Source organism: Gamsiella multidivaricata, assembly GCF_025024155.1.
Source record: "Gamsiella multidivaricata strain RSA 2152 chromosome Unknown BC939scaffold_90, whole genome shotgun sequence".
In the NCBI taxonomy this organism is placed as follows: Eukaryota; Fungi; Mortierellomycota; class Mortierellomycetes; order Mortierellales; family Mortierellaceae; genus Gamsiella; species Gamsiella multidivaricata.
In genome coordinates this window covers 104,614-117,192 of record NW_026251798.1, presented here as the reverse complement: position 1 = coordinate 117,192, position 12,579 = coordinate 104,614, and the positions used below count along the sequence as shown (strand labels likewise).

The following is a 12,579-nucleotide window of genomic DNA, read 5'->3' as shown; positions in this document are numbered from 1 at the left end:
GGTGCCCTTCAAGAGGCTTCTGAGGCTTACCTCGTCTCTCTCTTCGAAGACACCAACTTGGCTGCCATCCACGCTAAGCGTGTCACCATCCAGCCCAAGGACATCCACTTGGCCCGCAGACTTCGTGGAGAGCGCACTTAAAACTGCTCTTGCTAGTCACTTCCCATCTAGCTCTCATCTTCTAGCATGTGGACAAAATCCATTACGAAACAAAACGTTTTACATTATCTATGATCGTAATATGCAAATGAAAATGCCCTAAATGGTTGAAAATGCAATGGAGAGAGGACAGTGATCGTCGGGCGGATTTAGCCAAAGATACGGAGTCCATCGTCCACTACATCTTCCTGCTCTTGCTCCGCGTGTGCATCCTCGTCATTCTCGTCATCGTCGTCGTTCAAGTTGCCAGCTTTCCGACCTAGCAACGACGAGAAAAGCTCCTCGACCATCTCACCGTGCCAGGTTCCTGCAGGGATGGGTACCATGAAACTCTGCAACTTTTCATGGACATGGTATCTAGTATGCAGGAATTCAAAATTTCAGTACCTGTTTTTAGGATATAAGCACTTATTCGGGTTCTCAACACGAGAATTCGTACCTTAAACGGCGACCCTTGCTTCCCTTTGTATCCACCTGCTTCTTGGTTTGTTTTGTCTGTCGAAGGGCTGCCCAGCGCATACCCATGGCCGTGGGGTCATCGTTATCAACCATCCGAGACTCAATCAGTTCCCTCAGCAGTTGCTGATAAAAATCCGTATCATCAAATATCTCCTGGTCGTGGTTTGACAAATGGGCATCCAGTTTGCTGACCTCCGGCGTCTTTTCTGCTGTGTCGTTCTTATCGTGCTCCTCCGCCTCAGGTGCGGCTCCCAAAATGTGATACTCTGAGCGCTTCAACTGCGTCCTCTTCACCAGGCGCTCCTTGTCTGCCATTGTCTGGGAGATTTGCGTCATGATTCCCTATAATAATTCAAAAATGAGCAATGAAATCACTTAGCTTCGAAAGTACCAAGATCGTCGACCTTAGCGAAAGGTAAAAATCATCGCGGCCATACCTGGTTCATGGCCTTGAATTTCTTATTGAGCGGGATACCACTGGCGATCTGGACCTTGTTGCTCCACTTCTCCAGGGTGTTGTTGCGGTACGATCTCCATCCATCCTCCAATGCCTCCATATCCTTCCATGCCTTGGACTGCCATGCGTCGTCATCCAGATTCCGTGCCTCATCATCCTGAAGATCTGAAAGTTGACGCTTGTTGGATTTGGGGATTTTAACATCAGGGATGTTGCGGAGCAAACTCGTGCGGACAGTGATTAATGTGTCGATAAATGAACGCAGGTTGTGCTTTGCTTCCTCCAGTGGTTCTGCTGATTCGTCGGTTAAGAATTCGTCGTAGATTGAAGGCTGAGGAAATGTATTGATCAACGAGACGGACTTTTGAAGACGGATACGAGTGTCCAGAAGGGTCTCCCAGAGCGACTATATCATAGAAAGTTGCAATTCGTGATACCAAAAATCGTCAGTGATCTGCATATGAAACACATAACCGTTCCATTCAGCGCTGCACTCATGAATTTCGTTTACCATCTGCGCCTTGACATGAATTCCCTTCTCGACGTCGTCCGAAACGCTCTTGGTCATGCTATTGAGCAACTCCTTTTCCTCCTGCTGGATTTTTTGAAGCTCTTCCTGCATTTCCTGAGTTGTCTCTGTGATATCAGACCTTGTAAGATCGCCATAACCACCTTCGTCGTCTTCGTCGCTCTCATCGTCCACCGCTTCAGAGTCATTTTCCTCCTGATACTCGCCCTCGATATCATCATCATGGTCGCTTCCGTCCCGATCAAAGCCAGTCATGAGGTCCTCTCCATCATCCAGATCGTCCGAAGCCATTTCTTCATCCTCATCGTCATCCTCTTCATCGTCATCCTCTTCTTCGTTATCTTCTTTACCATCCTCATCCTCGTTCTGATCCTCGTCGTCGTGGCCGTTCATTTCAAGGGCTTCTCTCCTAGAGCTCTTCTTTCCTTTGTATTTAGGGTCGTCCATTAAAAATATCTTGCTCCTTAATTGACTCTTCCTATTCATGCGCGAAAGTTGAACATTGTTAGCTTCGTTCACGATATGTACTCTGGATTATGTTCCGAGCTACACAATCGATCATGTTCTTACCCAACTGAAACATAGTGCTCGCGACCAGTGTGCACCTTATCGTCGCCATCTCCATCGCTCCCCATATCGCTATCATCATTAAATTTGCTATTGAGGGAATCGCCACCTATATCCTCAGGATCGTAGTCTATGGCGCAGTGTTAAATTAATGAATAAGATGCCAGATTGTTCATTTAAATGCATTCACCCAATGTTCTTTCTCTTCTGCGCTTTAGTTCAGCTGCATACCCTTTGGAGCAGTGGTCGACAGCTCGGCAAGCTGTTCTGCCAACGATTTCTTGGTCTTGCCTAAGCAGTCGTGCAAGTAGAGTGATAAACACGGTGAGTAAACGGAGCTGTACGGTGATGATAGTGATATTCGATGTTCATTCTTGCCAAAAGAATATACCCATGTTGTGAGTAGATTGTGGTGTGAATGGTTGGGATGGAAACGGGCCGTTGAGTAGTAGCAGTGGTAATGTGGGCCTTGTTGAACTTCAACTAGCAGGGAAATATTGCAAATTACAAGGTATAGGACTGCTAGCATGTTTTCTTTTTTTTTTTTTTTTTTCGGTAGTCACATTTTGCACGATATCACACGTACTGAAATCAAAGCGAAAACAAATAGCCCTATACTATTAAGCCACAGATAAATGTTGGCCAGTCTGCTATAAACAAAACTTTTTATCCATCATTACCCACGCACACTGTCCACCTCACTCGCCCATTCCTCATTCAAGGTATGCTTGAAGCTTCTGTCAAGGACATCTAGCTGAGACACTTCAGTCGAGGACCAGAATACACCTTTGCTTTTTCGACCGCAGCCATGAATTCGCGACCGGTCTAAAGTTCGGAACAGCAAAACTGATTGAACTGCAGGAATGGGACTAGGATGGTCTTATATGCAAACGTCTCTTGGTATCTTCATGGATACATTGAAGGCAATGACATTCGTCTACCGATCAGTGATCTTTAAGATACCATATCATGGACAGGAATTTTCATTCTCGACTAAGCACAGTCTATTCAGACTACGGGAACTTTGCAGATAGAGTGGATCATACGAACTAAGAAGCAACCCATCCTAACTAGTTATCGACAAATCTACGTACCTACGTATCTTTAGATGCATCTTATGTACTCCCTGTCGCCCGAGGGCAAGCGTATCTACACGCTTAAGGTATTCAATTACTCACTTCCTCACAGCCAAAGGGAGCAAGCACCACGTTGAACAAATTGATCGGCAAAGCGAGTCGTCTAACGCATGGCTCTATTCTGATCGATGTCTCCTATAGAAACTCACTTCAGCTGGCAAGGTCACAAAGTCCGCTCACCCTGCTCGCTTCTCGCCTGATGACAAGTACTCCCGTCACCGTGTCACCCTCAAAAAACGCTTCGGCCTCTTGTTGACCCAGCTCCCCTCCAAGCAGTACTAAGAGTTTTACCTCACCGCCAACAGCATCACCGCCAACTATTCAACCTTTCGCTTCTTTTTTTCGCCCTCAGTGCATTGTACAATTTATACAGCTTTATTTCTCTTCACCACTCGCAACAAGAACATTGCGGTAGAACATTGTACTCAGATCCAGTTGGATGCTAGAGAAGTCTTGGCGCGACGATATTAAGGGCAGGAGATATCATTAGAGGCTTCAGATAAGGGTGTGTTCTTTCTCTCCCTCTTTCGTCAAGACGAACCTTCCTTTATGTAATAAAGTTGTTCTTAAATCGCATTTTATAATTTCCAACAGTTCATGCAATGTTGTAAACACATAAAGCATCCCCAGTGCCTGCGCTGCGCCATGTTCAGAAACTCGAGATAATCTCGGAAAACCCTAATGACAGCATCATCTGAAAGCTTTCAGGAGTGGAGGGTACATTGGGCTCAGTGGATAATGCGTTGATGAGAATCAACATTAGAGATCGACGGTCGTCTGCCTTTGTACGCGTGTGATGTGGGGATACTTTTTCGCCAGCGTACAATCTGCCCTTGCCTAAAAATTTTAATAGGCACCTTTAGGCTCGTTCCCAGCCTGAGGACGCAGACAAGTCCGTTACCATAAATGGAAACTCTGCACAATCTTTCTCTCTCAGGCTGGGATAGAACTTGAGTTATTAGCAGGGACCAGAAAAAATAAAGGAGAGCAATTTTTTCAAAGTCGAAAATAGGCTGTGAAGTGGTTCTTTTGCATGCAAATTATCTGCCGCACTGAAATAAATAAAAAAAAAGTAGGCGTGCATGCCCTGAAGCTGCCTGACAGATTTGAACGGTGTCTTCGGGAAGCTGCCTCTTGCGGTGCGCCGCCATGGAATCTGAAATAAGACACTGTCAGTCGGAGATGCAAAGGCGGAAAGGTGGGAGTATGAAGAAAGGAGAGAAGAGCTGAGAGAGGAACGAAATGTGTGAGTCGATAGCATGCTTTTTTTTTTTCTTCCGGTCCCTGCTAATAACTCGAGTTCTATCCCAGCCTGAGAGAGAAAGATTGTGCAGAGTTTCCATTTATGGTAACGGGCTTGCCTGCTGCCTGCACGTGATGGCGTCCTTAGGCTGGTTACGAGCCTAGATTCGAGCCTACCTTAGGCACCTTGTGCAGTAACTAAAAAGGTCTTCCTAATTTGGACGTCTCCTGTTTCCGGCCGGAACACTGGTGATCCGAATTTTTAAAAGTTTTTTATGCTGCCGCTTCCCACACCCTTGATACAAATAGAAGGGCAGTTTGTGCCTTGATTCATGCCGTTACATTCCAGATCTGTAATGCTTCAATAGTGAGTATTGGCAAGCAAAGTCGTCCTCTCTAAAATGATATTCCGCTCCAAAGTAATCTGACACGAAGGGATGATAGACTAGTTATCTGGGAGTTCAGCTGGGGAGGGCCGATATAAAAGGCGTGAGGGAAGTCCTCCATGGAGAAGGTTGAAATGGTAGAGGTGATGAGATCGATAAAGTGCCCTGAACCAATAATTCTCCACCGTAATCGTGGCGGGTTTTACCATGATTACATATTAAAATTTTAGGTTCTTTTCCATCCTGTGGATGTGCGCCGAAAATGGGTCCATCCAAGGGCAGACTGCAGGATGTGGTCTAGGCGCGTCGTACAGCGCCTCCGAGGAACGATCCATACAAGGTTCATGTTACACAAGATTTTGCGGTCTAGAACCCACAGCTAAAGGCAGGAAACAAAAAAAAAGACTGCGGTATCTTATGAGCTTGCTGCCGCCTTGACTCATCAGACATAAAAGCTTCAACTTTTCTTTTCATGTCGCACCTTTTTTCCACCTCGACATACTTATTTCAACTTTTGATCCTCTGTACTATTCGCGCATTTTTTTAAAGACGTTGGAAGAACAGAACGTATTCGAGTGTGCCCCCACGATGCCGGAGAACCAGCCCATCCAAAAGTTCCCAGCTGACGAAGGCTCGACGATACCATGTGTCGGTCCGGCAACCGCGACGAGCGCCTGTGCCGGTATGTACTCATACCCTTTTATTCGGTAATACTAAACTTGTCTTGGTATGTTCTTCTGTTAACAAAAGACGCCCCGGAATTTGCCACCATTGCTCTTCTCTCAATTCAGTCCTGCGAGGATTTTTCTCCGAGGATTTAATGGGGTTATTACACGGAGATGTGATATGCATTACTCATGGTAACGCAGATGAAGGGTAAGCGAAGTAGACATGTTCGCCTTGAATGCATTGCTAACGTGTATTGATGATATGAGTTAAAGTTCTAATCGACTATCAATGTATTCATTTTCACCGATCAGATCAACGACGCCATTGAAAGTCCACGCCGGTTCCAACACTCTTACGCGGGTATGCTTCTGTTTTGTCCTGATGATACAATATACGCACGCAAAGGCTCATCCTACTCACCCGACAATCGAGGTTTTGCCCGTGGTTGTGCACTCTCCCAAATAGATTGAACAATCGGTTGAAACGATCAACTTGAAGCACGGTGCCTACTACGCCATCTGGACCATCTCTCTTGTACACTTTGACACCACTATATTCCAGTCTCTCTGCTTCGATTCGGAGGATCACACGAATGATGTAAGGCGCTGTTTCTTTTGCTCTCTGTCACCATGTTTGTTTCCGCATTGTGCACCTGGCTGATTATTTCTACGCTCTGTTTAATCATTACGCCTGTCGGATGACCGCGTTCTGATACCAGTATAGTAATCGGAGGAATGTCATCATGGAGATCTCTATTACTGAAATCGAGGCGATCAAGAAGCATCAAGAGGAAGCAAATACTAGCATCGTTCGGGTCAGAGCGCCTATGCAAGTCTGGATCGATGGCCTTTCTGAGGAGCTACGCTTGCGCATACAGTGCTATGCACAGGACAAAGACTGGACCGAGGTACAGATCCAGGAGTCCTACCTGGAGGTCCATCACGTCGAACTCCATCCAGCCCTTTGTGAATCCACAGATAAGCAGCATGAAGGTGATGATTGATGCATGAAGGATAAGGGACAGAACGCCCCTGTTCAGGGCAAAGTACTATATCTAAAATCTATAATCACCTTTGTATGCCACTCCTTCCAGATATCATTATCTTGAAAGGGTCAGCAGAGAGCCTACAAACTATCGACGTCTGTCATAATGACCCCACAAATCCATCTAGTGAAGCGCCGAGACCTGCTCGCATCGCAGCGTCCCAAGTCAATGGAGACGGTACTCATGTCGCGACTCTCTCTTTCACTGAGACCCAGGCTCATATCGACCTCTGGAGGCTGAACAATTCCCTTGCATCCGACCCCGAGGTCCATCGCGTTCCTTGTGCAACAGCTGATTTCACCATCTCAAGAGATAACGCCGGCAATGCACCACCTCTTGAAATTGCACTTTCTCACGACGTCTCAAGGATCGCAATTTTCCCATCGGCTACCCTCGACAGAAAACTTTTCCCCGATGTTCCCGGATTCCAATTACTGGAGTATTCCACTACTTTTGTACCAGCACTGGAGCCACTTCAGGAGAAGCAAAGACAAAAAAAGGACCACGCCATCCAGGCCGCTTTCCAGGGCTCCTTGATTTCGTCTACGACTGCCTGCGTTGATCCAGCGCTTCAAGGTTTTGCCGGGTATGGCAAATTCCATTTCTTGGATAATCAGGATAAAAGAGAGGAGGTCTTTGTTGCCTGTGATGGCTACGCAGTCTCGGTCTACAGCACGCGGAGGAGATGGTCCCGGCTCTTTCGTCTAGACTTGACGTTGCCGCCTGATCCCGTTCCGTTGCCAGGTTCCGTCTCTGCCGAAATCAATGAGGGAGGTCAGGAATATCAGCAGACAGACGCGAAGAAATGTCTTGAGATGATGCATAGAAGCGCCAAGACACTGGTCGAGAGTTTACAAGGCCCGCTATGTGCGTGGAGGACAGCCATGGTGTTTACGGTATTCAATCTGCAGACCGGAGAACACGTCTCGGATTTCATACGAGACTTGGCGGATGATGAGAGTCACGTTGCCTTTTCGCCCGACGGAGCTATGGCAGTTGTTACAGAGGGTGCCCATGCGTATATTCATATGTTACACTCGCAGACTTCACTGGAACCGCAGCGCTCGAACTTTCATTCAGCGGTCAAGAAGGTCCTATTTGTGGACCAAGGACGGCAGATCCTGATATACCTGGATGAGCGTCCCGCAATACTGACGACTCCATCAAACATAAATGAGGCAAACAGACACGTCTTCATTCCTAGTTCAAACGATTGCGACGTGGCAGTCGTTCAAGCGGTTCTGAAAACCGAGGAAGAGAAGCAACGCACGAGCATGACGGACGTAATCATTTTCACCCACGGGTCTAGGATCACAGTCCAGCCATTGCAACAATCTGTAGTCTACGCCAGAGTTAAAAATCCCAGCATCGTCAGTACTGTCGAGCGCCGTTGCGAGGAGGAATGTCAAATGGGGCGACGGCTGCTAAACGATCGGCCTCAGGAGTGTACCTCGCCCTCCGGGCTGCAGTTCAGACTGCAGTTTTATGACTCTGACAACCTGTACCTGGATCAGCCAGCACTTTGGCAAGGACAGATGGATCTCACAACTAAGGCTGTGCTCCTGGCAATGACCGATCCAGACTCGTTCACGGATGAACGCGTTATTCAAAAAATTTTCCATTACGGTAGATACGGCGAGCAGAGCGCTGCGTATTTTCTCCCATGCAGGACACGGTTCATCATCGAGGGCGGGTTCTACCTTCAGCTGTGGAAGCTGCCGACCGACCCGCAGAATTCGGCTTGCGAGCTCCTACTCATGAAGTCAATTCCTCTCGAGGAGGAGACATCACTCGTGTATGACCGAATGCCGGAAGCGAACGTCTGCTGCCACGGTCAGACTGTTCATTTCAATGACGGAGAAGGTTGCTTTGGTAACGCTGCCATAGCTGGTACCTGGATCGAACTTTCGGAAGCAACCCTTTCGGATCCAGTTCATGCCGAGGCCTGCATCAACAGCGTTCCATTCATGATTGGTCTATACAGCAAGGCCGACGAGAGCTACCGGAAAGCATTGTTACGGTACGCCATTCGGCACATTAACAGTTACCCAGACCCGTCCGATCGATCACATAGTGTCATCCAACGGATCCTTGAATCAAAGGCAGCAGAAGAATGGAGCGGGTATGGTCTCTTTCTTGAGGACCTTCTGGCATACAATGCCCCCGAACGCTCGTGGGTCCCAAGAGGGCCTATTGGCAAGAGGTTTAATCCCATATCGTCTGTTCTCGAGGCTGCCAGAACCCGTGCGGTCTACCTCGCTCTCGCCAGGACTTTGATCGACTACTGTGCCAATACAGCCAAGCACGAGCGCGACATTGGCTTTCTTTCTCCTGTGATTGAAGCGCTTCCAGAGATGATGGAACAGCAACCCGATTTAGCCTTGGATGCAATGCGAAAGATGGCTTTTGTACCAACGAGCAAGAAATCTCATACATACGTGGTTAACCGCTCCCTAGTGTGCTCTCCGCCCACGATCCGTCGCCTGTTGACCCCCAACCCAGAACCGATACCCATCGAGAAGTGCTCACAGCCTGTGTTCCAGACACAAAGGCTGATTCCATCACAGCAAAAAACAAGCTGGGACGAAATGGATGCGAGCAAGTACACTGGCGAGGTCTATGTCGCAACGTTCGATATGCTGTGGGCGATAGAGACAGCAAAGGTCAAGATGGGCGATAAGACGATCTGGTGGAAGTCTTTGGCAGCCATGTTGTTCTGGAAGGCCAAGCCGAAAGGATATCGCTATGTCCGTCCACACGCCTTCATGCCCGAGTTCTTAGACAACCCAGCGATTGCGGCTCTCCTTGAGTACAAATGGTAAGTGTGTGCCATATCATCTCGGTAAATCCACGACGCGTTATGAATGCTATACGAAGTGGCTGTTATTTTCTCTATTTAACGCGCGCATATTTCTATCCATACAGGAACACGTTTGCGGGGTGGTACTGGGTCGCCCGCTTCGTATTCCAGTGCATGTATTACCTCCTAGTGCTGATTACGACGATGTTTCAAGTGTATCAAAAAGATTACCAACTCCAGGGCGCATTTATCGCCATCATTGTCGTCGCGTCCGTGTTCATCTGGCTCGAGTTCCTGCAATTCATGATGAGCCCTATGGAATATATCACCTCCCCCTATAACTACGTGGACATAGGCGTCTTCGTTCTTCCACTCGCGTCCAGTGTAATTCAGCTGGCTGAAAATGCGCTAGAGAGTGCATCGAGTAACTCCAGGGCATTCAGTTTCACCATCCTGGTGATCTACTTGCATCTGGTAAGGGAGGCGCTACTTGTGGTTCTCTATTGACGTTTTTCATTTGGATTCTAACAGGGATATCGCCCTTTCTTCTCTTTATTCGTTTCTCATAGCTGTTCGAACTGCGAGTGATCAAGAGTGTGTGCAACATTGTCACCATCATTCTGAGTGTTGTGAAGAAGATTAAGGTTTTCTTCATTATCTTTGCGGCCTCTATCTTTGCATTTACGCACGCGTTCGTGCATCTCTTATGGGCCAACGCTTCGCCAGGCGACAGCACCCAAGCGGCCGATTTCCCACGTCCGTTTGCAAAAGCGCTGTCGGCGACCTACTTCTTCATGGGCGGACGCCTGGATCCTGTGAGCGACAAGTTTGCGTCGGACGACACGGCCTTCCACATCATGATGGCCATCTACTTCTTCCTGACCGTTATTTTAATGCTGAACGTCTTGATTGCCCTGATCAACGTTGCCTTCAACACAGGTGACGACAGCTGGCGCCTCACATGGTATGAGAACCGGTTTCATTATGCGGAGAAAGCCGAGAACATGTCCTTTCATGTCCCAGGTAAGCAGAACGGAATGAAAAATACAAACGGCGAAAAACCAGTTTCCATCATTCATATTTCTACTGCCTGACCATACCCTCCCCTTTATTTCTCGCCATGGTAGGCTTCCGAAGAACGCATCACTGGTTCCCAAGCGTTATTTACTACACGACAACGGCTAAAGAGGTCCAAAAGTACCACGATAAATACTTCGGGAACTCTAAACCGGTGCCTATCGCTCCTATCACTCCTACAACAACGATGACGACTACATCGCTGTCATCGACTTCTAATAAGGAACCAAATCTGGTGAAACTCTTCGATAGGGCAGCGCCTACGACATTGGCGGCCACAGCGACATCAGAAAGAACAGAGGATATTGAACGACGCTTAGAGAGAATGGAAGAGGAGTTTCAGACTAGTCTGAAGCGGTTGCAACAGGAGGCTGACAAAAAGCATGAGGAGCTACTGGACCTTCTTCGGCAGCAGCAGCGCAGCAATTAGGTTGCTCGAAGAAGCACATATGACTATAATAAATACACATAAAGCGCTTTATTTCTGTAGCATTCAAAAACCATATTGGACCCTTTTCCATACTACATCTGACCCAAGAAGCCGCGAAGGATGCCTCCAACATTCACTCCCAGCTTTTCGATGCAGTATCCTCCTTCCTGGACAAACAATGTCGGTAATCCAATTTCACGAAGGGCCCGTCCGATTCTCGGGTAGACCTCAGAAGTGACCAAGAATCCGGCGATAGGATCGTCCTTGTAGGTATCGACTCCAAGGGATACAATAATGTAATCAGCATTGTATGGTATAACATGTTGCTGAATCAACGACTGGAGCGTCTCCAGATACTCGTCGTCAGTGGTCGATTGCGGTAGGGGAATGTTAATGTTGAAGCCCAGGCCTTCGCCCTCACCCTTCTCGAGTGCTGATCCGGTGAAGTATGGGTAATCATCCTGAGTATGAAGTGATGTGTAGAGGGGGTTTGAGGTGGTGTAGAAGATCTCTTGCGTGCCATTTCCACTAACAAATATATAAATATATAAGATTGAACCAAATAGCACGCGTCAGGAAAAAAAGCAATTATAAATATCTTTATAAGACCCATTTCTCATGACTTTTTGCGGACTTACTGGTGAAAGTCGATATCAAGGATGGCAATTTTCTTAGGTCCACCATCTTTGCCCCTCAAACCAGGCTGATCGATCAACCATTGTGTAGCAATGGCAACATTGTTCATGAAACAGTAACCCCCGCAGACGTCCGATTGAGCATGGTGCCCAGGAGGACGCACCAGCGCGTACAGTCCAGGAGGATTACTGCGGGATACTGTTCCAGTGGCGAGGCTCTTCTCGAACTCGTCACCGACTTGCACGAGCTCCTCGGTCGCTGTCAGAGTCACCTGCGCAGCGTTCCAAGCTGCCCTGAATGTATCTATAAAGCAAATGCATAATATACGTTAGAGGGAACAAGCTGTCCGTGCATATTTGACCATTTGACCATCGCCCGTACCTTTGGTGATCACAGCGGAGAGGTCGAAGCAGTACTCTCCAGATTTCGCGAGACAATTGGACGTCTTCTGTTTTCCAAGACGCGCAACTTTGTAGTGAGGAATTGTCGCAGGCAAGACGCCGTTCGGATGACCGCCTTCCTGGATCCATTCCTCGTACGCGTGCTCGAGATAATCTAGAAAGTCTTGCCTGTGGACGCGTTTGATGGGTTCGTAGCCATAATCGTTGGTCTTTTCTGTGATCTCGAATGACTCCGGGTGGGATTCGAGATATTGGAGGATCGCTTCGCGACGCTGGGGACTCTCTATAGCAGGAGGTGCAATTTCAGTCGCTGAGCTGGCATTGGGCTACGTACACGTAAGAGAAAATGGATTTTCAGGGGAAAAAGCAGTTTTGGTGGTTTACCATAATACTGGGTTTCTGCGCCGGAGAGGAACTCGTATTGCGGCGTGTGCATAGTGGTGCACAAGGTTGAGGTGAAGACCTTCATGAGAGATGGAGCCATGGTGGAGGTTGATGGTGGACAGCGTGAGAGGAAAAGATGAGGAGCAGAGAAAGAGAGAGGGGAACTTACGTTTAAGGCTGCAAGGCGATTGGATCCGCCACT

The 12,579-nt window shown here is 47.8% G+C and overlaps 4 protein-coding genes across 4 annotated transcripts; 2 read left to right on the top strand and 2 right to left on the bottom strand.

Annotated features, from left to right (window-relative positions):
- Positions 1-220: 220 nt before the first annotated feature.
- BC939DRAFT_465563 (apoptosis-antagonizing transcription factor) lies at positions 221-2,660 on the bottom strand. The gene is made up of 7 exons (XM_051557522.1): positions 2,563-2,660; positions 2,403-2,462; positions 2,175-2,301; positions 1,587-2,082; positions 1,056-1,481; positions 599-960; positions 221-516 (listed from the first exon to the last, which is right to left on the bottom strand). The coding sequence occupies exons 1-7, from the start codon at positions 2,564-2,566 to the stop codon at positions 309-311; spliced, it is 1,683 nt and encodes a 560-aa protein (XP_051407665.1). The 5' UTR covers positions 2,567-2,660; the 3' UTR covers positions 221-308.
- A 192-nt stretch (positions 2,661-2,852) lies between these two features.
- BC939DRAFT_465558 (snoRNP pseudouridylase box H/ACA snoRNP complex protein) lies at positions 2,853-3,884 on the top strand. Its single transcript, XM_051557521.1, has 3 exons — positions 2,853-2,893; positions 3,280-3,333; positions 3,449-3,884. The coding sequence occupies exons 2-3, from the start codon at positions 3,280-3,282 to the stop codon at positions 3,587-3,589; spliced, it is 195 nt and encodes a 64-aa protein (XP_051407664.1). The 5' UTR covers positions 2,853-2,893; the 3' UTR covers positions 3,590-3,884.
- A 6,069-nt stretch (positions 3,885-9,953) lies between these two features.
- Positions 9,954-11,002, top strand: BC939DRAFT_327010 (uncharacterized protein). Its single transcript, XM_051551555.1, has 2 exons — positions 9,954-10,472; positions 10,577-11,002. Exons 1-2 carry the CDS (start codon positions 10,244-10,246, stop codon positions 10,954-10,956), a joined length of 609 nt encoding a protein of 202 aa, XP_051407663.1. The 5' UTR covers positions 9,954-10,243; the 3' UTR covers positions 10,957-11,002.
- BC939DRAFT_415999 (uncharacterized protein) lies at positions 10,998-12,553 on the bottom strand. Its single transcript, XM_051553004.1, has 4 exons — positions 12,378-12,553; positions 11,974-12,276; positions 11,595-11,895; positions 10,998-11,484 (listed from the first exon to the last, which is right to left on the bottom strand). The coding sequence occupies exons 1-4, from the start codon at positions 12,475-12,477 to the stop codon at positions 11,049-11,051; spliced, it is 1,140 nt and encodes a 379-aa protein (XP_051407662.1). The 5' UTR covers positions 12,478-12,553; the 3' UTR covers positions 10,998-11,048.
- Positions 12,554-12,579: the final 26 nt, after the last annotated feature.